General features: G+C 46.7%; 1 protein-coding gene across 4 annotated transcripts in view; it reads left to right on the forward strand.

Annotated features, from left to right (window-relative positions):
* Nucleotides 1-15,930, forward strand: part of FBH1 (F-box DNA helicase 1) — a 64,083-nt gene extending 48,153 nt beyond the window's left edge. For 3 of the 4 annotated variants that reach the window (XM_075599400.1, XM_075599403.1, XM_075599402.1), the window contains 5 exons: nt 1,179-1,376; nt 2,911-3,033; nt 12,170-12,276; nt 14,357-14,488; nt 15,398-15,930. In XM_075599400.1, the coding sequence (XP_075455515.1) occupies nt 1,179-1,376; nt 2,911-3,033; nt 12,170-12,276; nt 14,357-14,488; nt 15,398-15,568 (731 nt within the window). In that variant the 3' untranslated portion in view covers nt 15,569-15,930. Of the gene's footprint in view, nt 1-1,178; nt 1,377-2,910; nt 3,034-12,169; nt 12,277-13,118; nt 13,286-14,356; nt 14,489-15,397 lie in introns of those variants that run through there. The other variant, XM_075599404.1, reaches the window with a different exon arrangement.
* Nucleotides 15,931-26,507: the final 10,577 nt, after the last annotated feature.

A 26,507-nucleotide genomic window follows, 5' to 3' on the forward strand; every position in this document is an offset into this window, starting at 1 on the left:
TTTCACCCCACCATGTTTCAGTAATGCCTATGATATCATACTGCTCCCTTGCAGCTATTAATTCAGGCTCCCCCATTATATCTGCCAGACTCCCCCATTGTATCTGCCAGGCTCCTTGCATTAGCAAGCATGCGTTTAAGGTTATTTCTAGAGATGGTTGAATATTTTTTTGAAGATTTTGATCCGCCTCTGATTGTCCGGTACCTTTGATCCGCAGATCACTCTCCAAAAGAGCAATCCGCAATTTCAGACTTTTTTTTCTTTCAGAGGCAAAGAACAATTCGTTTTCGCACAATTTTTTGACAATCCGCAAACGGATACTTAAAGGAACACACGCACAGAGAAAGAACTTTCTATATATGTGTGTGTGTGTGTGTGTGTGTGTGTGTGTGTGTGTGTGTGTGTGTGTGTGTGTGTGTGTTCAAAAAGGAGCATACTTGAGGTACCTGGCTAGGAGATTTGCTAATAGCAAAGTATATTTAAATGAGTCCCCTCTCATACTTCCTAAAAGGATTTCCATTCTATATAGAGTTCATAATAAGCCTAAGGCACCAACCTAATGACTGGAATGGTGTCAGACCCAACAGGACTGGGTCAGTTTATTTGAGGGCTAATAGACAGCCTTATCACCAAATGATCTTGGATAAAGATTGAAAAACCTTCAAAGTTTTTGTTTACCATGGAAGTGTTAAGACTTTAAATGGTCATTTAAAAACACTGAAACAAGAGCTGAAAATATTGGATTTTGGGTCCCAGAGTTGAAAATAGTGGCTTTTGGGTCTGGGGGAAAAACCCTAGTTTCTAGACTTTGAAAAAAGGGTCTTAGGCTGAGATTATAGTGGGGGGGGGGGTTCTCGCCCGAGCTATGGGTGAACTCTGCTTCCAGCGATGGGGAGGTGTGGCGGACGCGTCACCAGGCTGGTTCGCCCTCACTGACTGAACCGCTGACGTGTCGCGGCTGTCGTGCGAAAAGACAAAATAATTTGTTAAATTGCTGCGCGGTCGCTCTGCGTCGCTAGCGCGGTTGCGCGCACAATGGGTGGCCACATAAGGAAGGAGTATGCTGTTCTCGTCGCGAGCACTATGATCTCAGCTTTACACTATCCCACTAAGAGCTTTAGGTCTTCCCAGCAAAGAAGGGTTCATATAAGGCTGTTTTTTTTTTGTATTCCCCATAGGAAGTCTGCGTATTAAAGATCCGTACATAGCAATGTGGGCAAGGAACGGAGGATTTTCTGCTATGAAAAAATATGCGCTGTGTGCGGAGGACAAAGAACTAGAAGGAAAAATTGCTGTTGTTGAAAAACACAATCTCAGAATTCCTGAGCTGGTTGAGAGAATAGAAGTTTGCCATACACCGGAGCAGACCTTTGCAGGTAAAGATCCTCGCTCGTTCAAATGTGTAGCGATTCGGAAAGGAATCAAATAGCATGAATCGGTTAAATAAGTAAGTAAGGTATACGACAGGTTATTGGGCCAGTGACCATTGACTGTGTACATGTCTGTATGTCTTTATATAGCGCCATTAATGTACACAGCACTTTACAGCTGTAATACACGTGATAATCATACAAATAACACGTAATGGGAAGAAGCGCTTTCAGACATAAGTGACATGTAAAAGTACATCGAGACATTGTTTTGTTTTCACTTTCACCCCTAATGTTCGTGTGGTGTCATTTCTTGCGCTGATTTACCTGTGGGCTGCCTCAAACTTCCAAGTTAATGTTGCACGGAATGAATTATTCCTTTCTCATGCGAGCTGATCTCGCTCAGCGCAGGAGCAGCACGTTGGTGTCTTTGCATCGGGGAGAAATTATTCTCAGTCAGACCTTTTAGTTTCAATGGGATTCAATTCTCCGATATACTATTTTGTTGTTTTTTTTAACCCCCGAGTTGCAGTACTTTTGCCTTGATAGCCTCTGTTATCTCAGTTCCACAGATAAAAGTTAAAAGTGGAATATTGCCTAACGTCTTGCACTCTCTGCGCCCCGACTTTTAGTTTTTTTTTAGCCTCTGTTATCTCCTGTAGTGATGAAATGTAGAAGACTATCCTGGCTAATGACATACTCCTTGTGTCCTAGGCTGTGACAAAATGTCTTTGAAACTTCATTTGTCATATAATCAGTTTTGGAAAAGAATGGTATATCCCAGCGGTGCGCAAACTGGGGGGCGCGAGACTGACTGCAGGGGGGGCGCGGGGTTTACAGAGGCCACGCGCGCTTCCCGAAGGCACTTAAGTGCCGGGGAAGCGGCGAAGGCCTCTGTAAACCTCACTTACCTTGGCTCCGGCTGCTTCTTAGACGTGTTGCCATGCAATGTGACGTCATGACGCCGAGGTAAGGGGGCGGGGATGCGGAGAGAGGGCACAGGGGGTGCCGGCAGGGGGGCACAGGGAAAAAACGTTTGCGCTCCCCTGGTATATCCTATAGAGTACTTGACACAGAAGAACATAACAACACCAGGTACAAATAAGTATACCTGTAGTATCCGCACATTTCAACCTCTCCTAGTAGTTAAGCTATAGGTTACAAATCCAAAATAGCAATACATAGTGCTAAAAAAAAAATGCAGATTGCGTTTCACAATGTATTTTGTCCCTGGTATCAATTGCACTTGATTCAGCTCCTAGTATAGGAAACCTTTGTAGAACAGACTAGGTGTGTCTTCAATCTCTATATTTACATAATCGTCTACAGAAGAATGTCGACCAACCTATGCATTTCTGGTAATGATGTTGCACTTCCAAGTTTGGCCATGCCACATCATAATAAAAGAACACCCCTTGATGCCATGGGTAGTAACCACCGCAGATGTCACCGCCCCCTGCCTTACCTTTCCCACCACCTTGCCTATTAGTGAACATTTCCACTCACTGCTTTGTAACTTTAATCCCCTTGTTTTTTTCAGATTATGTTCTAGGCACAGTGCATAAAGCTAAAGGAATGGAGTTTGACACTGTGCAAGTTACTGATGACTTTGTGAAAATTCCTTGTGCCAGACATAACTTTGAGAGGCTGCAGTTTCAGTTTGGTAAGGATAGAACAGTTTGTATCAACCTCTTACATTTGAAGTTTCCCCCTAACCAAGCTGCTCATACATGTGAACACGACTCTTTTCAATACAGCTTGTATTGTATTATATTGCATACACGCAAAAAATATATCCTATTGTGCGGGCATTCCTTCATTTATTTTAGTTTTGTTAAACTTCTTACACTGCATACTTTTTTTTTTAAAAGATACATATGTAAATCTATTTATAATGTTGTGCCAAATGACGTCCGAGATGGAGTGACTAGTAGGTGACCCACTAGACTCACCATTTATTGGCGTCATTTGGCACCATTTTAGCACTTTTTTTTCACTAGGGTATTCGGTGCCATCAGCTCACTTTTTGCTTGACCTTTGTGGACCGACATGTCTATCCATTTACAATCCGCTTGAAATGTAGGTATATCGAATGTGCCGATTCCTGGTCGTGTGTGCATGTGTATCTATAGGTCATCATCGGCCCTTATCTCCCCACCACTGGATGAAGGCATCTCTAAGGCTACGGCCCCGGTGTCGGCGCTACACGTGCGCCTCCCAGCCTGGTTGCGTGCAGCTCTGTTCCCCGGTCTGTGCAGAGCTGCAAGGGGGAAGACGGGGTGGGGGGCGTGGCTGGGGGGCATGGTGTCACTCGGCAGGTTCGCCCTCATTGGCTGAACCGCCGGGGGGGCGTGGCCAACACTCCGTCAGTTCTGAAGACCGTTTTACTACGGTCTTCAGAAAAATCTGGCCGTGCGGCGGCTAAGGCAGGTAGTGGTCCCGGCCCCATCACGCAGCAGGCAGTGGGGACCTAGCCTAACGCTCTTCCAGGTACTGCTGTTGCAGCCTCTGCACCGTGTTCCGCTCAAACACTGATTTCTGATTTAATCCGCCTATCTTACTTGTGGTCGTCGTCTTGGTCTTTTCATTATATATTTAAATTAAAACACACTGGGAATCAGAATGCGAGACAGACAGCATGGAAATACTAACCTACCACCTACCGCCGATATGCTCTACACAACCATTCCATTAATGAGTGCATTCTTTACTTTTTTTTACTCTTCCTCCGCCACGAACTATACTGGTTCTCCTGCTTTTTCTTTTTTATTAATGTTTATTTATTTATTTAATGTTTTACCAGGAAGTAATACATTGAGAGTTACCTCTCATTTTCAAGTATGTCCTGGGCATAGAGTTAAGACAAATATAGGCATGCCCCACATTAACATACGCAATGGGACCGGAGCATGTATGTAAAGCGAAAATGTACTTAAAGTGAAGCACTACCTTTTTCCCACTTATCGATGCATGTACTGTACTGCAATCGTCATATACGTGCATGACTGATGGAAATAACACATGTGTAACAGGCTCTATAGTCTCCCCTCTTGCGCACACCTTCGGTACAGGTAGGGAGCCGGTATTGCTGTTCAGGACTTGCTGACTGCCGCATGCGTGAGCTGCCGTTTGCCTATTGAGGGAAATGTACTTACTCGCGAGTGTACTTAAAGTGAGTGTACTTAAACCGGGGTATGCCTGTAATACATGGTTACAAATACAATTACATAAATGAGCAGGGTATACATTATATACAAGACATTGCATGCACAGTTAGAGATAATATCTATTATAGACATATGTAGCAGTTACAGACCAGGTTAAAATGTGAGACAGCCTTAGTCTTGAAAGAACTTAGATTGGTGGTGGCTGTTAGAGTCTCCGGTAGATTGTTCCAGTTTTGGGGTGCACGGTAAGAGACGGTGGAGTGGCCGGATACTTTGCTGAACCTTGGGACCATGAACAGTCTTTTGGAGTCAGATCTCAGATAAGTGCTGCATGTGGTAGGGGTGAGGAGCTTGTTCAGATAGACTGGTAGCTTGCCCAGAAAGTCTTTGAAGGCAAGACAAGAGAGATGAACTTTGCGCCTAGACTCTAGTGATAACCAATCTAGGTCTTTGAGCATTTCGCAGTGATGTATGTTATAATTGCATTGGAGGACAAAGTGGCATACAGGCATACCCCGCTTTAAGGACACTCACTTTAAGTACACTCGCGAGTAAGGACATATTGCCCAATAGACAAAACGGCAGCTCGCGCATGCGCCTGTCAGCAGGTCCTGAATAGCAATACCGGCTCCCTACCTGTACCGAAGCTGTGCGCAAGCGGGGAGGCTACAGCCTGTTACACATGTGTTATGTACATCAGTTATGCACGTATATGACGGTTGCAGTACAGTACAGTACATGCATCGATAAGTGGAAAAAATTTAGTGCTTCACTTTAAGTCCATTTTCACTTTACATACATGCTCCGGTCCCATCGCGTACGTTAATGCGGGGTATGCCTGTATTGAGTTGGAGAGGATATCAAGTTTGCCAAGGTGAGTCTTGGGTACCGTGCCATATACGATGTCCCCATAGTCTATAATTGGCATCAGCATCTGCTGTGCGATGCGCTTTTTGACCAGCAGACTTAGGGAGGATTTGTTCCTGTAAAGTACACCTAGTTTGGCATAGGTTTTGGATGTCAGGGTATCAATGTGCAACCCAAATGTTAAATGGGAGTCAAACCATATGCCCAAATCTTTGAAACTAGTAACAGGGGCTAGGATAGTATTAGAGTTGGTTCTGATGTGTAGCTCGTTCATTGGAAGCTTTAAAAATGTAGCTTTAGTCCCAAATACCATTGTTACAGTCTTGTCAGTGTTTAGAAACCATTTGATTTGGGAAATCCAATTTTCAAGTCTCAAAAAATCAGATTGAAGTACGTGTCCAAAGCCTGAGAGGTTAGGGCTGTGTGCTTATAAGATTGTGTCATCCGCATACATGTGTATTGAGGCTCCCTTACAAGCTGTAGGAAGATCATTAATGAACACTGAGAAGAGTAAGGGCCCCAGAACAGAGCCTTACGGGACACTGCAGGTGATATCCAGGGGGTTGGAGTTAGTATTGTATTGTATGTCTTTATTTATACTGCTAAAGAATTGATGATCCAGGGCACAATGCGGATTTTCAAAAAAGATTTAATTTATCAAAATAGCACCAAATACATATAATAATATAGTATTTGGTGCTATTTTGATAAATTAAATCTTTTTTTGAAAATCTGCATTGAGCCCTGGATCCACAATTCTTTAACTATCTCAGGATTTACAGGCAGTTTTCCCTGAACCAGGAGCACCGGTTGTTGCAAGTATATTATACTATATTTCATTGGTGTGCAGCTTTACCATTATTTGTTTTATTTATATTGCGCCATTAATGTACATAGCCCTTCACAGCAGTAATTGGCCGAGATAGACACATGTTGGGATCTTCATGATAGGTACGAGTGGAGCCATTTTAAAGCATGCTTCCCCTAGTCCAGAGCACTGGAGTTTGTTTAGCAAGATAACGTGATCAACAGTATCAAAAGCCTTTGTATTGTATTGTATATCTTTATTTATATAGCGCCATTAATGTACATAGCGCTTCACAGTAGTAATACACATGGTAATCAAATAAATAACAGATAATATAAATAACAGATCATGGGAATAAGTGCTTTAGACATAAACATAACATTAAGGAAGAGGAGTCCCTGCCCCGAGGAGCTTACAGTCTAATTGGTAGGTAGGGCGAACATACAGAGACAGTGGGAGGGAGTTCTGGTAAGTGCGTCTGCAGGGGGCCAAGCTTTATATCATGTGTTCAGAATATTCACAGTGCTATTCATATGCTTCTTTAAGCAAGTGTGTCTTAAGGTGGGTCTTAAAGGTGGATAGAGATGGTGCTAGTCGGGTACTGAGGGGAAGGGCATTCCAGAGGTGTGGGGCAGTCAGTGAAAAAGGTTTAAGGCGGGAGAGGGCTTTAGATACAAAGGGGGTAGAAAGAAGACATCCTTGAGCAGAACGCAAGAGTCGGGATGGTGCATAGCGAGAAATTAGGGCTGAGATGTAAGGAGGGGCAGAAGAGTGTAAAGCTTTAAAAGTGAGGAGAAGAATGGAGTGTGAGATGCGGGATTTGATCGGAAGCCAGGAGAGGGATTTCTTGAGGGGAGATGCTGAGACAGATCTAGGAAAGAGTAGAGTGATTCTGGCAGCAGCATTTAGGATAGATTGTAGGGGAGACAGGTGAGAGGCAGGAAGGCCGGACAGCAGGAGGTTATAGTAATCAAGACGGGAGAGAATGAGGGCCTGAGTCAGAGTTTTAGCAGTCGAGCAACAGAGGAAAGGGCGTATCTTTGTTATATTGCGGAGGAAAAAGCGACAAGTTTTAGAAATGTTTTGAATGTGAGGGGCGAATGTGAGAGAGGAGTCGAGTGTGACCCCTAGGCAGCGTGCTTGGGCTACTGGGTGAATGATCGTAGTTCCAACAGTAATGTGGAAGGAGGTAGTAGGGCCAGGTTTGGGAGGAAGTATGAGGAGCTCTGTTTTAGCCATGTTGAGTTTAAGGCGGCGGAGGGCCATCCAGGATGATATAGCAGAGAGACATTCAGAAACTTTGGTTTGTACAGCAGGTGTAAGGTCGGGTGTTGAAAAGTATATTTGTGTGTCATCAGCATAGAGGTGATATTTAAACCCAAAAGATGTTATTAGGTCACCTAGAGAGAGTGTGTACAGAGAAAAGAGAAGAGGTCCCAGGACAGAGCCCTGGGGTACCCCCACAGAGAGATCAATAGAGGAGGAGGAGGTGTTAGCAGAAGAGACACTGAAAGTACGATGGGAGAGGTAGGATGAGATCCAGGATAGAGCTTTGTTCCGAATACCAAGAGTATGGAGAATGTGAAGGAGAAGAGGGTGGTCCACGGTGTCAAATGCTGCAGAGAGGTCGAGTAATATGAGCAGAGTGTAATGACCTCTGTCTTTGGCAGCATGGAGGTCGTCAGTTATTTTAGTGAGGGCTGTTTCTGTGGAGGGAGCAGTGCGGAAGCCAGATTGTAGAGGGTCTAAGAGAGAATAGGTGTTGAGAAAATGGAGCAAGCGAGAGAATACAGGAATAATCTAGGAAAATCTAGGAATATTGCACCAGTGAGTTGTCCCTGTTCCATTCCACACTGAAGCCCATTGCAAACTTTTAGGAGGGTAGTTCCTGTTGAGTGTTTGGGGTGAAAGCCAGATTGGAATTGGCTAGGGAAATTTGTCTTGGTATAGTAATCGCTTAACCCCATATACACATAAAGACTTTTTCTGACTGTCCTTTATATAAGCTTATTTAACCTTTTCGTGTCGGAGATCCGACGGCGCTTGACTTCTGGGTTCGTGACCATGTGAACACACGGGGTAAGGATTTAGTAGAATGAAGAGAAATTCGGGCACAGCAACTGAAAATGAAGGCTGGTATATGCTGATAAAAAGTTCTTTATTGAGGCATAGAAGCCAATGTAAAAAAGCACAGAGTATCCCCTAGGGGATATATATATTAAAACAAACACAATGATGCCAGTAGACACAATGAACACAATATATGACAATAAAAAACAAGAGTACTCTTGAAAATAAAAAAGAAGGGAATGTGACCAAAAAAATGTCCAATAGCGCCAATGTAGGAGGCAGTGAGATGTGGGAGGAATTGTCACTCGATAGGTAGCAAATGACTAGAGCAACAAATGGGGAGAAGTAATTGACCCGTCAGATGATAGATTGCGGATGCAGACGTGGAAAAATCAGGCTGATAATGACCTCTATAGATGGAGATGGGGGATAGGGAAATAGCAGAGGCAAGGGATTAAGGAATGGTCTCACCAAAGGATGTAACCGCGATGACCACAGGGTCTCCGCGTCCATCCGTCAGCACACCAACGAAATCACGCTGGAGATGAACATGTGATGCTGATCCGGGTAGCACTGGAGACGCTCTTCCACTTCCTGGATTACCCCCTCACACAAGACTGCAGTATTCGTTCAAGTTGAATATTCACTCGTGTCTCTGCTTGATGTCAGACTCAGACTCAGCCAGACAGACAAATGCAGGATCCACTTTGTTCTGCCAATGTAACTGAAAAGGTTGCTCTCGCTCCTCACATGCGATTAGGCACTCCTCTCACAGTCAGCTGTTGGACATTGATGACGCGAACCTACGCCGTTTCGGCAGCTGTTGCTGGGCCCTTGACGAAGTCGGCGCACTACAAGGGAAGTTGGTCACATTCCCCATCTTTTTTATTTTCAAGAGTACTCTTGTTTTTTATTGTCATATATTGTGTTCATTGTGTCTATTGGCATCATTGTGTTTGTTTTAATCTGTTCAGTCACCGCCTTCTTTGCTTTATTAATAAATGTTCCTGTTTTTTATTGCTACACAGGATTGCGCCTTTTTTCTTTCTTCCATATAATCAGGATAGGCATATCCTCAGGGCTGCATCCTGCTAGCTCATTTCACCTGGGTCAGTGCATTTATTAGTCACCCATTTATTCACTTATAATATTTCATTTGTGTTTGTCCTAGCACTGATTTCTTTCTGTGATATATATATATATAACACAAAATCTGTTTGTCGGTGGGTTTGTGCGCGCTCTCATTGGCTGTCAAGCTCTCCCATTGGCTGACTGTGAGGCGGGCCTTGGCTGTCATTGGCTCTCATTGCCTGGCTACGGGGCGGGCCTTGGCTCTCGCGGTCTCTGAGTGCAATGTGACGTCACGCACGTTCGGAGCTGACGGGGGAATCAGAGCCAGACGCTGCGCAACACCCCCTCCCGCCACTGCACCGGACAGCTGCCAACTAACAACCCGCCCGCCCCATAGTAAGTCACCTGCCACCAACCAACCAACCCACCCCCCTCACCCACCGCCGACCAAACCGCCCCCGCAGGCAACAGCCCATACTCAGCCGCTGCCGCACCCCTCCCAGAGCCGGCGCCAATAAAATCTCGCCTGCCCCCCCAGTGAGACAACGCTGACGAACAACCCTCCTGCCCGCACCCCTACTGAGCCGCTGCCCACCAACCCTCCCGCCCACACCAACAGTTAGCCGCACACCAACCCGCTGTGAAGGGGGGGGACACACGGAGTTGTTAACGGGGGGGCGGACGGAGCTGTCACCGGGCGGGGACCTGAGCTGTGAAGGCGGGGGGGGGACCGGAGCTGTGAAGGCGGGGGGACACCGAAGCTGTGAAGGCGGGGGGGGGGGACCGGAGCTGTGAAGGCGGGGGGGGGACCGGAGCTGTGAAGGCGGGGGGGGACCGAAGCTGTGAAGGCGGGGGGGACCGGAGCTGTGAAGGCGGGGGGGGGGGGACCGGAGCTGTGAAGGCGGGGGGGGGGAGGACGGGGACCGGAGCTGTGAAGGCGGGGACGGAGACCGGAGCTGTAAAGGCGGGGGGGGGGACGACCGGAGCTGTGAAGGCGGGGGGGGGACCGAAGCTGTGAAGACGGGGGGGACCGGAGCTGTGAAGGCGGGGGGGGAGGGGACCGGAGCTGTGAAGGCGGGGGGGACCGGAGCTGTGAAGGCGGGGGGGGGGGGACCAGAGCTGTAAAGGCGAGGGGGGGGACCGGAGCAGTGAAGGCGGGGGGACCGGAGCTGTGAAGGCAGGGGGGGATCGGAAATGTGACGGGGGGTCCGGAGCTGTGAACGGGGGTGGGCCGGAGCTGCAAACGGGGGTGGGGGGCGGAGCTGGGAAGGAAAGTTGGGCCGCATTCATGTGCAGGGGGGAGGGGACCGGAGTGCTGTGAACTGGGGAGAAAGAGAGAGAGGCAGGCATAGAGGGGAAGGGAGAGAGAGAGAGAGAGGTGAATGGGGAGAGAGAGCGGGGGGGGGAGCGGAGACAGAGGGGGAGCGGGAAAATTAAATCCCGGGTAACGCCGGGTATATCAGCTAGTTCTTCAATAAATTATTTTTGGATGAGTTTGGCATTGCAGTCCTTACAATTCATTGCAGCTGTGCTCCGTTTTTTATCTACACAGATTTCCTGCATTAAAAAGAATGTTGAGGCGTAATCCTAGATTTTCAGCCTCCACCTGCCCCTTATGAGAAGTGCTGTCTCTCTGGGTCAGACTTCTTTCTCCTGACCTTTCTTGTTATGAAATCATTTAATTGGTTCATCACAAGTGCAGCAGCTGCTGGCCAACTTTATTTTAAGCTGCAGTTCAAACAATATCCTACGTGTGTGGTTTATTTATTATTTATTTTTAACTAAATCAGTTCTGTACTATGAGAAAATACTTGTAGCATTAAAAAAAATAAAAAAAATTTTAAGACATTTTTAAAGTATTCGAATGTAACAAGCATTTTTGTTCCTATAGCAACCATATACAAAGTCACATCCCCTTCCCCTTCTGAAACAGCATCACCTTTTTGAGCCCTGCCCTCTCTAGCAGTGAACCAATTGAATCTACTAAGCATGATTGGGAATATAGCGCACAGCCAGGAGATTGGGTCAAAAATGCTATATCAAAAATAGCTTTATTGGTCTATTTAAAAACGGAGGTGTAACAGGCCTCCTACATGTTTCGTGCACATAATTAAATCTAGTGCCTGCCTGTTCACATGATCTTCCTCACAGAACTTTGGCTGTCAGTGCAGCAGAAGATGACCCAAGATGTGTTTAGTGAACCCCTGAGCCAAATCTTCAGCGATCGTTTTACAGGAGAACGGATCGATCAGCAACTTAGCCAATCACTTGTCAGTGTGCAGGTTGTATTGATGCACATATTGAATGGAACAAATAAAAAAACGACAGCTTGAACTGCAGCTTTAAGAGGAAACAAAATTAAATGTGTAATTTAGGAGCAGTACAAAAAATGTAAATGACTGAATATACAACTTAAAGTTTGGGCATACTGCAAGAAAGAGAAGTTAAAGAGAACATTTTTACTGTGAGAACATTTGCCACGTTGCTGATTCCCCATCCCTGACTTCCGGAAGCAGCTGTAGCCACCACCGCAAGTGATGGAAGGTATCACTCAAGTTACCATGGTCCATTGATGCCAATTTATAGAGAATCAGCTTATAATAATATTGCTGCTAGCAATCTAATGGTGTTTTAGGTGGGCCGTTAAGTTACATTATTCTGCTGAATATAATGCTGTTTAATTATGGACAGATATGTTTATTCACATATTTCGGTAACAATCACGGCCACCTTTCATAGCTCTGAATTGAGTCAAACATTCCTTTGTTTTCTTTGTGTGGGTTTAACATTTCCGTGGTCTCCCCCTCTCCGTGCAGGCATGTCCGTGGAAGACGAGTGGAACTTGATATATGTAGCCGTGACCCGCGCCAAGAAGCATCTCGTGATAACGAAGTCCATAGAGAATATTATGAGCATGGCTGGGGTAAGGAGAACACAAAGCGATATGTTCGTGTGGAGCTGGGAAGCGGCAATGTACACGGGCAGCTACGTCAGTCTATCAAATCCGTTTTCTATCCAAATATTAATGGTTTGCTACGGTAAATAGAACGGCTCGATATGGATGCGATTCTATCGCTGGTTCCTTATCCGGAGGAGCGTTTCGTTTCTGTATTTAATGTCTGCAGCATTTTACAGCAACCTGCTCTCTTGCATTTCTGATTTTTACTTTGTGACCGTAAGTTTTGTTTTCGATTTCAAACTGCCCTTTTTTTCTCCAGTGTAGAAAATGCATCTATTTAATTTTTTTTTAAAACACAAAATAGATATTTTCTTTTTTAAAAAAGCTTCCTTTTAAATGGGTTTATTTTTTATTACAGTGCAAAATATTTAATGGCTATTAATTATCCTTTTTGAGGCAAACCCACCCAGGCGTGGGTAGACTATACTTCTCTCTATGCATTTCCAGGTGTAATGCTTGTGTGAGTTTTATGAATATAGACAAACGCATCCCTTGGTGGTTGAAAGTACAAATATCTTTGGCGTGTTAAAGATTTTCCTTTTTTTTATACTTTGTGTTTGATTTAAGTTACTAGGAATATGACACAATGCAGAACCTACGACCAAAAGACTTGAGTTCCGTTTTTATTTTACCGTGAGAAATATGAACTCTGTGTGCACCTCTGAAATACAGCTAACAAGGCCGTGGTCTGCATATCATTTTTTTGTCCGCTAGGGGACAAAATGAATCCTGCTCAGTGTTTGCCGTTTTCATTTTTTTAATGTTCCAGTTAAGAAGTATTTACAGTAATTCTGTTTTTCCTGTAGGTTTGAATTATTCCGTAAAGGAATTTTTCTTTAGACTAACTTCTCCTCCCGTGAAGGTTTGCATACTAGTCACAACACTTGTTATCTTCAGGATCTGTCTTGGAGAAGTGTCGATCAGTTTCTTTACCCTCGTTCCCAGATTATATACGAATATAACAACTATTATATAAAAAAGGTGAAACGATGTGTGAACGAGTCATTCTGAAAAGCTGTTGAGAGATGCTTGTGGAGGCAGATTCTTCTATCCACATAACCTTGCCTTCATCTCCTTCCCCAGCACTATCCCTGGGAAGAACCCTCTATAATTCTTCAACCTAAGCAGGGACAGGCAAAGCCAAGGTGACCAGCTACTAACAATCAGATCTCCTTCAGTATACATCCACTCATACTGTAGTGCCGACGAGTATTCTAAAACCAATCTGGGGCAATCACCAACAAGACCCAGGTACATACTGGGTACATGCTGCAACATTTCTGCAGACAGACTAATGGCCCATCGGATTAACAGCGGGGGTCCCTGGCAGTCCCATTAAACTGAATGGGACTGCCAGGGACCCCTGCTGTGTTAATCCGATGGGCCATTAGTCTGCAGAAATGTCACTGAAATGTTTTCAGTGTGTACCCAGCATGTACCTGGATCTTGTTGGTGATAGCCTCAGATTTTCCATGGCAAGTTTTAGCATACTCGTCGGCGCACCTATAGCTGGTACTGTAGCTGCACAGGCAATCTGCCATAAACCAATAATGTACGATATATGTTTTATAGTGTTTTTTTTTTTTTTTAAATGTAGTCCTTAAATCCTTTCCCAAAAAACCACAAAGTGTTCAACATATACAAGGCATACAAGCTGTTACGGGGGATGAAGAAAAACCAGATGAGGTTTGACAATTGTCTCTGATTGTAACGGAAAAGGAAGGCAATTTCTTAAAGATGTTTTTATTTTATTTTCCTAAAACCTTCCAATGGTGCATTCTCATGAAGACTAAAGTGAGCTAATGGCAGTGCTTAATGGGTTAAATGTTAGTGACGGATGCCTTTGGAAAGTAGTTTTTTTTATTGCAGCTCGGTAAAAAAAAAGTAAAGGTCGCTAACCACCAGCACGCAAAGTACATTTACAGCTACTGTGTGTTACACTTTGGGGGAATAGCCCATGGAGAATTTCAGCAGAAAACGTCCCGGGTCGGCCGCTTCGGGGGGATGGAGAATAAGCCCCCAAGTCTTTGATTATTTCTTCCAGGAGTACTTTCTGAGAGCAGCGTTGACGCGCGAGGTCCTGCAGGGGGAGCCCCTCGTCTGTGCTCTGGAACACTGCAACAACATTCTGCGGGAAGAGGCCATTCTAACAATGAGGAAGTTGCCAATTATTTACGTAAGGTTTTATTTCACTGGACAGTTCTCATGAAGAGCTCCTGGAGTCACAAACACTTTAAAATCTTTAGTGCGCAGTCATGTTTTGACCGGCCCTTCCCACACCTTAGGCTTAGACAGCACAACAGGCACAAATTGCATAATGCCTATGAGGCGGCCCCTACGGGCGACAAAGCGCGATGGCGCGACCGCGTTTTGAAAAGACGAAAAAAATGTTGTCTATTCAAGCTCCGCCGTGTGACGTCCGCGTCACGTGAGCGGTTCAGCCAATGAGGGCGAACCAGCTTCGTGACGCGTCCGCCACGCCTCCCCAATCGCCTGCAGCTCAGTTCACACATCGCCGGGGCTTCAAGCGTGCGGGACTCTGTGCGGTCCGCCGCGCGCGCGCGCACGCAAGTAGTATAATCTTTGCCTTAGGTTACAAGTTCAGTCCTCAATTAAAAATGTATCTAATCGACAAATTGTCCCAGCTCCAATTAGCATTAAAAAAAAAAAAACTTACTTGGATACATATTGCCCTGTTTGCTGGAATGTGTATGCCCAGCTATAGGGGGTAACTAAGGGCAAACGTCTCAGTGCTACTTCTGTGTTCATTTTGGAGACCGGAATACTGATGGATAAGTTATAGACCTGAGTATGTCATTGGTGTTGGTGACACTCTTGCTGCCAGAGAGGGTAGAAACGCTAAGAGATGCATGGCTGCTCTTTTGGAAGCAAAAGGGTTAAAGAACAGGAGAAAAACTGTTGGACGATGAGTATTTTTAAGTAAAACACTGGGATACTTTTATTACTAATATAAATGAGAGGAAATATACACGAGTGAATGCAAATTCCCAACTTATTTTTGTTTAATCCTGGCCCTTCCTCACCGTTTTTAACTTTTTTACATTTTTATTACATTTCTTTTTAGAGTGACAAAAAAGAAGATGGAGGTGGCTATGTCTGCCACGCGTGTGTGAAGCGGCGCCTGGGCCCCATAACATATTTGACGGCTTCTCCAGAGCTTGTGGAATCCATGCCATATAACGCGGAGAACCTGGCGCTTCCCAGACGCGTTGAGCTGCTATTGGACGCTATTTAAATGTATTGGGCCACGACGGCGGCTTTAGTCTAAAGGCACCAAATGGAAACCACAGTTTTCAACCAAGAACTACTTTTACAAATCACTTTGGCTTTGCATGTGCGCCATCTTGGTCTTGTAGAAGCCATTGAGATGGCTCTTGATAAAGACCTTCACTAGGATTGTCAAATGTGGTGACATCCATTTTACTTTTCTGTATATTACACAATATCCTGGAACTCAATTACGGACTGTTCATTCATTTTAGGGGAAATTAAGGAACAAAAAAAAATTGGTCCTGGTTTTGTAATGCCCGGTGTGTTTTTTATCATATGATTGTGACTCGGTTCAGATGTAAAAAATAAAAACAAATTCTAACAATGTTTTTGTGTCCCTCTAGTTGTCAAGTTCTTTGGATGTCATCTGGCCCATCACTGTCACTGGTGTCGCTGTAGAGTAGGCTATGTATTTGTACACTAACGGGAGAGTGGAGAGGGAAATCGTGCGTGAGATTTTCTTTTCCGTTACAACCTCAGTCTATGACCCCTACATAAATAACATCATCATCTCAGCATCCCAGAATCCCTTGCTGCAGTGGAAGCGCTGGGTGGTAAGGGTGAAAGGCAGGGTTGCAGACCTGTCTAAGACATGCAAATGAGCATACAGTAATATTTCCATTTGATATATATATATATATATATATATATATATATATATATATATATACACACATACATAGATACACAGTGGTCGACAAATCGCCCAAATATCTACTCGCCCCCTAGTCTCGCCCCCAGCCCGCTTTATTTTTAAAAACGAAAGAAATGTAACTAAACAGCTAATAACATTTGTTTTTGAAATAAGTTTATTTATTGTATTACATTTATATTTTACTATAATTAGTCCTTGTTATGTGTGTGTGTGTGTGTGTAAATGTCGGATCTAGACAAAAAAGCCTGATGTGAATGAATAGTTTCCTGAACCCCTTAACCAGTGTCAGGATGCCCCCGCTTCACAATATCTAAAGCAGCAATCCCGGCTGGGATCTTACCTGATCCGCAGTCCCTCAATGTCCAGGTACCCTCATTCCCGCAATGTTATATATTGGAGGGGAGGGGTTCCCTACCTGTCTTCTGGGTTAGGTGGGGTTCCAATGTCTCCCGTGTGAAGCTTGAGAGTCAGATCTGGAAGAAAGCAATATAGGTTATTTCGGTGTAGGTAGAGGGCAATTAAGATATATAGGGTAAATAAGATATCGAGTGTGAGACAGAGAGAGTGTGAGCGAGACACTCACACAGAGACACAGACACAGACACACACAAACACACAGAGAGACACACACACACACACAGGGAGAGAGACACACAGAGAGAGAGAGAGACACACACACACACACACACACAGAGAGAGGGTGAGAGAGGATGACACAGAGAGAGGGTGAGAGAGAGAATGACACACAGTGAAAGGGTGAGAGAGAGAGGATGACACACACAGAGAGAGAGGGTGAGGTGGTGGGTGACTGACACTCTGGCGGGTGGGCAACTGGCTGACACTTGGGTGGGTGACTGGCTGACACTTGGGTGGGTGGGTGGGTGACTGACTATGGGTGGGTGTCTGTTTACACACACACACACTGTCTCACACTTACACTGTCTCTCACATTGTCACACACTGTCACTGTCTCACACTGTCACTGACACATACTGTCACAAACTGACACACTGTCACGGTCTTAAACTAACACACTGTCACTATCTCACACTGTCACTGTCTCACACTGTCACTCTGCACACACTGTCACACACTGTCACTCACACTCTCACTATGTCTCACACACTCATACACACCCACACACAGGGGGGGCCGCCTCACGGAAGGGGGGGGCTGCCGCACAGAAGGGGGGCCTCCGCCAGGCAGGGGGGGCCGCCACACGGTAGGGTGGGGGCCGCTGCCCGGCATGCGGAGCTGCCGTCCGGAAAGCAGGGGCCTCTGCATGGCAGCGTGGGCCGCCACTCTGTAGGGGGGGCGCCGCCCGGCAGAGGGGCCTCCGCCCGGCATGGGGAGCCGCTGCCGGGAAGGCAGGGGCCTCTGCATGGCAGCGCGGGCCGCCACTCTGTAGGGGGGCCTTCGCCCGGCATGGGGAGCCGCCGCCGGGAGGGCAGGGGCCTCCGCATGGCAGGGGGGGCGCTGCCTGGCAGGGGGGCCTCCGCCCGGCAGGGGGTCCGAGACACGGTAGGGGTGGCCGCCGCACACAAGGGTGGGGCTGCCGTATGGTAGGAGGGTTCGCCTCAGGGAAGGGAATGGAGACATGGGAGGAGAGACAGGGAAGGGAATGGAGACATGGAAGGGAGGCAGGGAAGGGAATGAAGACATGGGAGAGGCAGGGAAGGGAATGAAGACGTGGGAGAGGCAGGGAAGAGAATGGAGGCATGGGACTTACCTTCTTGCTCCTTACAGCAGGATCCAAAGGGAGGGGTCACCGTCACAGCGCGGGCTCACATAGAGCCTGGCTGCCTGCCCAAAAAAATCCTGGCAGCAGGCCAGCAAGTTGTTTCATCCAATCAGGAAGGGGGCTTTTTTTTTTTGTTTGTTTGGCGCGAGCAGGGAAATTAATTAAAAACCTTGTGGCTGCTTGGCAAGTTGCCAGCCGTCAATATCCTGTTGCCCCGGGCGATCCGATTTGTCGAACACTGTATATATATATGTGTGTGTGTATATATATATAATGTATGTATGTATGTAGCAGGGTCACCCTGACTACTAATCTGCCCTTCTCCTGGCAGCAAGCCCTGGTACCGCAGGCCTGCCAGTAGTCATCATGGGGGTTTCCCCCTTCACTGGTGCTGCCCCTGAGTGTGAGGAGGCGGTGACAACAGCCCTGAGATTGCCCAATCCTGGGACAGACATGGTGCCTCTTCTGGCTGTACTTAAAGGCAGACACCGCCCTAAAGTTAGAGTTCCTTCTCCTCTGAGGAAGGCAGGTCACACAAATGGGAACCCGAGATTGGGGCCTTTCTATTTGCTCTTCCCTCCGGGGGAGAGTGAGTGTGGACCATACCTCTGCCTCCGCTAGGGAGGTGGAGAAGAGCAAGGACGGCTGCGGGTGCCCTTGGCTTGTAGTGGCGGTCAAGGGAGCATCATCCAGTGAATGCTGACAGACTGTATCCGGCAGAAGACTGCTGAGTAACTGTTTCTGCAGAGTGTAGTAATAACCCCGTTCCTGTTTTGCAATATACCTCCTACATGTTGCGTGACCTTACTGGGGGGAGATGTAATAAGTTCACCTTCAGTTCCTGGAGTCCACGGCAGATGGAGGCGCTGCACTTCTAAGTAGATATGTGGGGTATGAACCCCCAGAAGCCTGTTCCTGTGTCCCCACTACCATCGGTGGATGACTCAGCCCTCCTGTTGCCAGCAGGTATATGCACCATACACCCTGTAATGGCCCCTATCTGCGATTGGGTGGGGGAAACACTGTTGCATATATATATATATATATATATATATATATATATATATATATATATATATTCATGTAGAGGTATCAGTACCGTGTTAGCCGAGCTTCAATAATCAAAAAATAGATAGATGATACCGTTCTGTGGCTAACGAAATGCTTTTATTTGTGCGAGCTTTCGAGATACACTGATCTCTTCTTCCGGCGATGTTGCATTGAATGAATGAATGAAGCAAGCAAAAGCTATACTAAAGTATATAAGATATACTTATCGTGTATATACACACACACACATTTGTTTTGTCTGGGTCATTTAGGATCAAAGGTCACTTGGAATCCAGAAGTCATTAGTCAGTGGCTGTTCTTTGCTGGGTCCCCAGGATGTCAGCTTACTAGTCACCCATGGCAACCTGGGCAAGACATGCTGTGCTGTCACTGGCTTGGCAGGGAGCCTACTTTTCTTTACTTCCAGTTTGCATTGATAACTAATGGAGTAGCTGCTCTCAGAATTACAATATAAATATGTACACATAAATGCATTTTCACATTAAGAAAAATAGATGGCAACCGTGGAAAATCTGACAGCAAGTGTACACACACACACACACACACACACACACACACACTAAATGAGTTCTTCAGTATTAGGTGATACCTTTTTTATTGGACAAACAATTTAAGTCATAGGACAAGCTGAGAGTTCTCTTCTCTTCTTCAGGTCGACGCAATACTGATATACAAAGGAATCTATGGCTAAAACAGTGTATAGGAAAAAAAAAAAAAAAACAACAGATATGGACTGTAGATAAGGTTGGGTGTTAAAAGTGTTTGAAGCCAGGGGACGGTGACAAGGAAAAGTGGGGAGGGGGGGGGGGGGGTTGTGAAAGTGTGGATAAGAATGGAGGCAAGCAGGATAATTACAAACAATTTTGATAGGGTGTGAGAAAACCCATGTCCGCATTAAGTCCTTTGGTTTTGGTGTCAAAGAGTCTTATCATTCTGAGTTCAAATGTTTTCCGTTCTTGGGTGCGTTTAAACATTCCATTGAGGATTTTGATTTTTAAATCATTTATGGAATGATCTTGTTGTGAGAAGTGATGTCCCACAGGTGAGCAGTATCTTCCTTCTTCGTGATGGAGTATAGAGTGTCTGTGCATATTCATTCTTCCTTGTAGTTTTTGGCTGGTTTCCCCAATGTAGCATCCTTGGTCACATTTGTTGCACTGAATCATATCTATATATATATATATTTGAAAACGTATGTGCCTGTCCCTATGGGCAATCTGATTGGTCTGTCGGTCTGTCACTCAGCCTTTGGCCAATCAGATTGCTCCGTGGCCTGCCCCCCTCTCATTGGCTATCTTGCTTCTGTGGCCTCGACCAGCTCTCCCCGCCCACTCTCTTCTTCTCCCTTTCCCTCCTGTTCTCTGTGTCCCTGTCTCCCGCTGAGTCCCCCTGCCCCCCGGTTATCACCCCCACTGGGTATTGCCCCCCCTGCCTCGGGTATCACTCCCCCCCCCCCCCCACTGGCCCCTGTGTCGGACCCCCTCCCTTTCCCCGCTCCTTAGGCGGCTCACTGTCCTCCCGACGCCAGCTCGCCCCCACGCCCGGGACCGACCGGGCGGAGCGCCCGGATAGGAGAGAGGTGCGTTCTGGACCGGTGGGAGTTCGGAGACTGGACGGACGGGTCCCCCGGTGCGGGGGGAGGGGCGGGTCTGTGGCATCCTAACTGCAGTTGTTGTTGGTTCCCGAGGACATGTGTCTCACAGTGTGTGTGTGCTTGTCTCACAGTGTGTGTGTGTGTCACTGTGTGTGTGTGTCACAGTGGGTGTGTGGGTGTGTGTCACAGTGGGTGTGTGTGTGTGTGTGTCTGTGTGTGTCACTGTGTCTGTGTCTCACTGTGTCTGTGTGTGCTTGTCTCACAGTGTGTGTGTGTCACAGTATGTGTGTGTGTGTGTCATAGTGGGTGTGTGGGTGTGTCACAGTGGGTGTGTGTGTGTGCCACTGTGTGTGTGTCACTGTGTGTGTGTCACTGTGTCTGTGTCTCACTGTGTCTGTGTGTGTGTCTCACTGTGTGTGTGTCTCACTGTGTGTGTGTCTCACTGTGTGTGTGTGTCTCAGTGTGCTGCGCAGGGGGGGGGAACGGAGCTGCTCGGGGGGTGGGGAGGAGCGGCGACCGGAGTGGCTCAGGGGGGGGGGGGGGGGCTCGCCCGGAGCTGTGTAGGGGAGGGGGAGAATGCCCGGCGCTGCGCAGAGTGAGCTAAAAAATGGCATCAGCTGTCACCCCAAGGGGGTGCTGGATGACCGTATAAAGTCCAGAGACAACCAGATGTAGTTCTTTTTCCAAGAGAAATGTTGAAGTTGACACACAAGATCTTCCACTATCCAAAATGGTGGAGGGGAGAGGTTGAAGAAAATGGTCCACCTACTGTGACAGACCAACTCCCAAGGATCCAATGCGCGGGGAGTCAAGGGCTGGAGGAAACGGAGGAATAAGAGAACATGAAGCAAAACAAAAACCGAGAATAGAAGAGAAAGAAACAGAGTTAGGGCCTCGGTTCCATACGCTGCAGTGCAACTTTCCCGTCCTGGAGTAGAGTTCCCTTTAAATGAAGGAGGTTAGCGTGTTCTCCAGCACAGGGAAGCAGTGTTACAGCTTATGGGACAGGGGCATTAGAGAGAAGCCCCCTTTTAAATATGGTAACAAGAGCAGGTCTATTAATGCTAACAATTTAATATTACATTATTTGGATACAGACTGGCAGTAGCACCATGGTTTTTTTTTTATAGCAACTTGCTTTATTTCAAAGTGGTTTTCTTTTTACACACATTTTTTTTTTGTTTCGGGCACCTTTTAATTTCCAACGCAAGAATACCACTTGCTAACTGCCCATATTCCTGCTACTCACCATACCGAAAAGAGGCCGGAGAGAAAGGTCGAATGGAACTGGATTCTTTGACACTCTCTAATAACCCAGAGTAAATAAAAAAATCCCCCTTGTGGTGCATTCCCATGTCTGAGACAGCTCTGCAACCCTGTTGCTCCCCATTCTTGCTTAGCAAACAGTGCTTCCACTGCAGCCAGGGATTCTGGGTAATGACATGCAAATGAGCACGTGCGTCACTTCTTTACTTCTTAGCCATTTTAACATGTCAATAACCTAGAGAAACTATAGCCCATCATTGTCTGAATGGGTATTAATAAAGATTCAGGAAGGGGTTTCCTTTGATGTAATTCCTTCTGTATTTGAGGTGTCGTGTTGCAAAGGAATATTTTCCACGCACCGCTGACTGGGCTCAATATCAAATGACCGTGATGATAGCAGATTCCTATGGCGAGAAGTGTATACAACACAAACACTTGCCTTGTGTTGGAGTGCGTTGCGGGTCCCTGTGGCAGTGACAGGGTTAATGTCACTGGTATGATGTATCTATCTGGAAGCGGCTGGAAGTGTCAAACAGTACAATACAGATTGAACAAACACATATTGCATCATTATTTATCCCTGAAATATCCCATATTAATGAGGTGTTTTTTTTTTTTTTCCCCCATAGACATTTCTGAATCAATGGGGGTTTATTCGTTAAGCTGCGATAGTTCCGATGGGGCCACTGTTGCATGTAAACTCCCATTGACTTAAACGGGAGTTTCTCTGCGACGGTGCCCTGATTGGCACTACCACCGTTTAATGTTTACCCCCCAATATCTCTTCGTGAACACAGTGATAACCCTGAAAACAAATATCGATTGGTCCCCCCGCTTGAAAAGAATAATCATTAGAGATTTTGTCAAAAGTGCTTAAAATGTCAATTTAGCTACAAATGTTCATTTCTTTTTATTCACATCACAGGCTTTAAGCATGTCAAATAAATATTATAACCTATACTGTATAACTGTATAACAACTGGCTGACACTTGGGTGGGTGACTGGCTGACACTTGGGTGGGTGGGTGACTGACTATGGGTGAGTGTCTGTATTCACACACACACTCTCACACTTACACTGTCTCACACTGTCACACACTGTCACACACTGTCACTGTCACATACTGACACACTGTCACTGTCACACACTGTCATGGTCTTACACTAACACACTGTCACTATCTCACACTGTCACTCTGCACACTGTCACACACACTCTCACTGTCTCGCACACTTTCACACACCCGCACGCAAGGAGGGCCGCCGCACGGAAGGGGGGGCTGCTGCACAGAAGGGGGGCCTCCGCACGGTAGGGGGGGTCCGCCAGGCAGGGGGGGCCGTCACACGGTAGGGGGGGGTCCGCCGCCCGGCATGGGGAGCTGCCGCCCAGAAAGCAGGGGCCTCTGCATGGCAGCGTGGGCCGCTACTCTGTAGGGGGGGGCGCCGCCAGGCAGGGAGGCCGCCGCCGGGAGGGCAGGGGCCTCCGCATGGCAGTGAGGGCCGCCACACTCTAGGGGGGGCCGCTGCCTGGCAGGGGAGCCTCCGCCCAGCAGGGGGTCCGGGACACGGTAGGGGTGGCTGCCGCACGCAAGGGTGGGGCTACCGTATGATAGGAGGGTTCGCCGCAGGGCACATAGGCAGGGAAGGGAATGGAGACATGGGAGGAGAGGCAGGGAAGGGAATAGAGACATGGTAGGGAGGAAATGGAGACATGGAAGGAGAGGCAGGCAAGGGAATGGAGACATGGAAAGGAGGCAGGGAAGGGAATGAAGACATGGGAAGCGAGGCAGGGAAGAGAATGGAGGCACGGGGCTTACCTTCTTGCTCCTTGCAGCAGGATCCAAAGGGAGGGGCCACCGTCACAGTGCGGGCTCACATAGAGCCTGGCTGCCTGCCCAAAAAATCCTGGTTTGTTTGGCGCGAGCAGGGAAATTAATTAAAAACCTTGTGGCTGCTTGGCAAGTCGCCAGCCGTCAATATCCTGTTGCCTGGGGCGACCCGATTTGTCGAACACTGTGTATGTATATATATATATATACAGTGGTTGACAAATCCCCAAAAAATCTACTCGCCACACAAAAAAATCTACTCGCCACCTAGTACCAAACGTGTGCTGCTTGGGCCAATATTTACTCGCCCGGGGGTTAAATCCACTCGCCCGGGGCGAGCAAATGTATAGGTTTGTCGAACACTGTATATATATATATGTATGTATGTATGTATGTATGTATGTATGTATGTAGCAGGGTCACCCTGACTACTAATCTGCCCTTCTCCTGGCAGTAAGCCCTGGTACTGCAGGCCTGCCAGTAGTCATCATGGGGTTTTCCCCCTTCACTGGTGCTGCCCCTGAGTGTCAGAGGAGGCGGTGACAACAGCCCTGAGATTGCCCAATCCTGGGACAGACATGGTGCCTCTTCTGGCTGTACTTAAAGGCAGACACCGCCCTAAAGTTAGAGTTCCTTCTCCTCTGAGGAAGGCAGGTCACACAAATGGGAACCTGAGATTGGGGCCTTTCTATGTGCTCTTCCCTCCGGGGGAGAGTGAGTGTGGACCATACCTCTGCCTCCGCTAGGGAGGTGGGGAAGAGCAAGGACGGCTGCGGGTGCCCTTGGCTTGTAGTGGTGGTCCAGGGAGCATCATCCAGTGAATGCTGACAGACTGTATCCGACAGAAGACTGCTGAGTAACTGTTACTGCAGAGTGTAGTAATAACCCCGTTCCTGTTTTGCAATATACCTCCTGCCTGGTGCGTGACCTTACTGGGGGGAGAGGTAATAAGTTCAACCGTGGGAGATCACCTTCAGTTCCTGGAGCCTACGGCAGATGGAGGCGCTGCACTGCTAAGGAGATATGTGGGGTATGAACCCCAGAAGCCTGTTCCTGTGTCCCCACTACCATCGGTGGATGACTCAGCCCTCCTGTTGCCAGCAGGTATATGCACCATACACCCTGTAATGGCCCCTATCTGCGATTGGGTGGGGGAAACACTGTTACACACATATATATATATATACACACACACACACACACACACACTTGTTGTGTCTGGGTCATTTAGGATCAAAGGTCACTTGGAATCCAGAAGTCATTAGTCAGTGGCTGTTCTTTGCTGGGTCCCCAGGATGTCAGCTTACTAGTCACCCATGGCAACCTGGGCAAGACATGCTGTGCTGTCACTGGCTTGGCAGGGAGCCCACTTTTCTTTACTTCCAGTTTGCATTGATAACTAATGGAGTAGCTGCTCTCTAGAATTACAATATAAATATGTACACATAAATGCATTTTCACATTAAGAAAAATAGCTGGCAACCGTGAAAAATCTGACAGCAAGTGTACAGTGATTTTTCCGGGCTTTAAGTGCAAGTGGGGATCTGTGCTGTCATAAGTGCAACTTTCTAAACACATTTTAAAGTATTGTCCGATCAGACATCATTTAAAGTTTACAATAAAATGGTTTCATTTAGCAGCACATTCTAGCCGGGAATTCTTCACTGCCTCTGTGTAATTTTGAGCAGCATTAGGCAGTAATGAGTTTAAGCTTATTGGCAGTCGTGGATAAAAGGCATAGCTGAGTCAATCACTCACTTCAGTTTTTATTGAGACCTAATGTGCCCCAAACCTACACCTTGCCTTGAAAACATCATCATTACAAGAATGACGGGCCCCAGGGAGTCAATGTAAGGAGCTCAATTTTGGAAGTCATCTTGCACAAGAAAAAAAAAAGCTGATATTCACTTACATCAATCACACACACACACACACACACCACACCACACACCACACACACACACACACACACACACACACACACACACACACACCACACACCACACACCACACACCACACACCACACACCACACACCACACACCACACACACCACACACACCACACACACCACACACACCACACACACACACACGTTCTTCAGTATTAGGTGATACCTTTTTTATTGGACAAACAATTTAAGTCATAGGACAAGCTGAGAGTTCTCCTCTCTTCTTCAGGTCGAGCAATACTGATATACAAAGGAATCTATGGCTAAAACAGTGTATAGGGGAAAAAAAAAACAACAGATATGGACTGTAGATAAGGTAGGGTGTTAAAAGTGTTTGAAGCCAGGGGACGGTGACAAGGAAAAGTGGGGAGGTGGGGAGGGTGGGTTGTGAAAGTGTGGATAAGAATGGAGGCAAGCAGGATAATTACAAACAATTTTGATAGGGTGTGAGAAAAACCCATGTCCGCATTAAGTCCTTTGGTTTTGGTGTCAAAGAGTCTTATCATTCTGAGTTCAAATGTTTTCCGTTCTTGGGGGCGTTTAAACATTCCATTGAGGATTTTGATTTTTAACTCATTTATGGAATGATCTGGTTGTGAGAACTGATGTCCCACAGGTGAGCAGTATCTTCCTTCTTCGTGATGGAGTATAGAGTGTCTGTGCATATTCATTCTTCCCTGTAGTTTTTGGGAGTGGTGTAGCGGTCAGCGCAAGGTGTTGAACTCAGAAAATAAAAGATAGTGGAACACACAAAATTAATGCATGTATTAGATAGACATAGTTGGTCTTAAGGTCAAA

Source organism: Ascaphus truei, chromosome 5 (genome assembly GCF_040206685.1).
Source record: "Ascaphus truei isolate aAscTru1 chromosome 5, aAscTru1.hap1, whole genome shotgun sequence".
Lineage (NCBI taxonomy): Eukaryota > Metazoa > Chordata > Amphibia > Anura > Ascaphidae > Ascaphus > Ascaphus truei.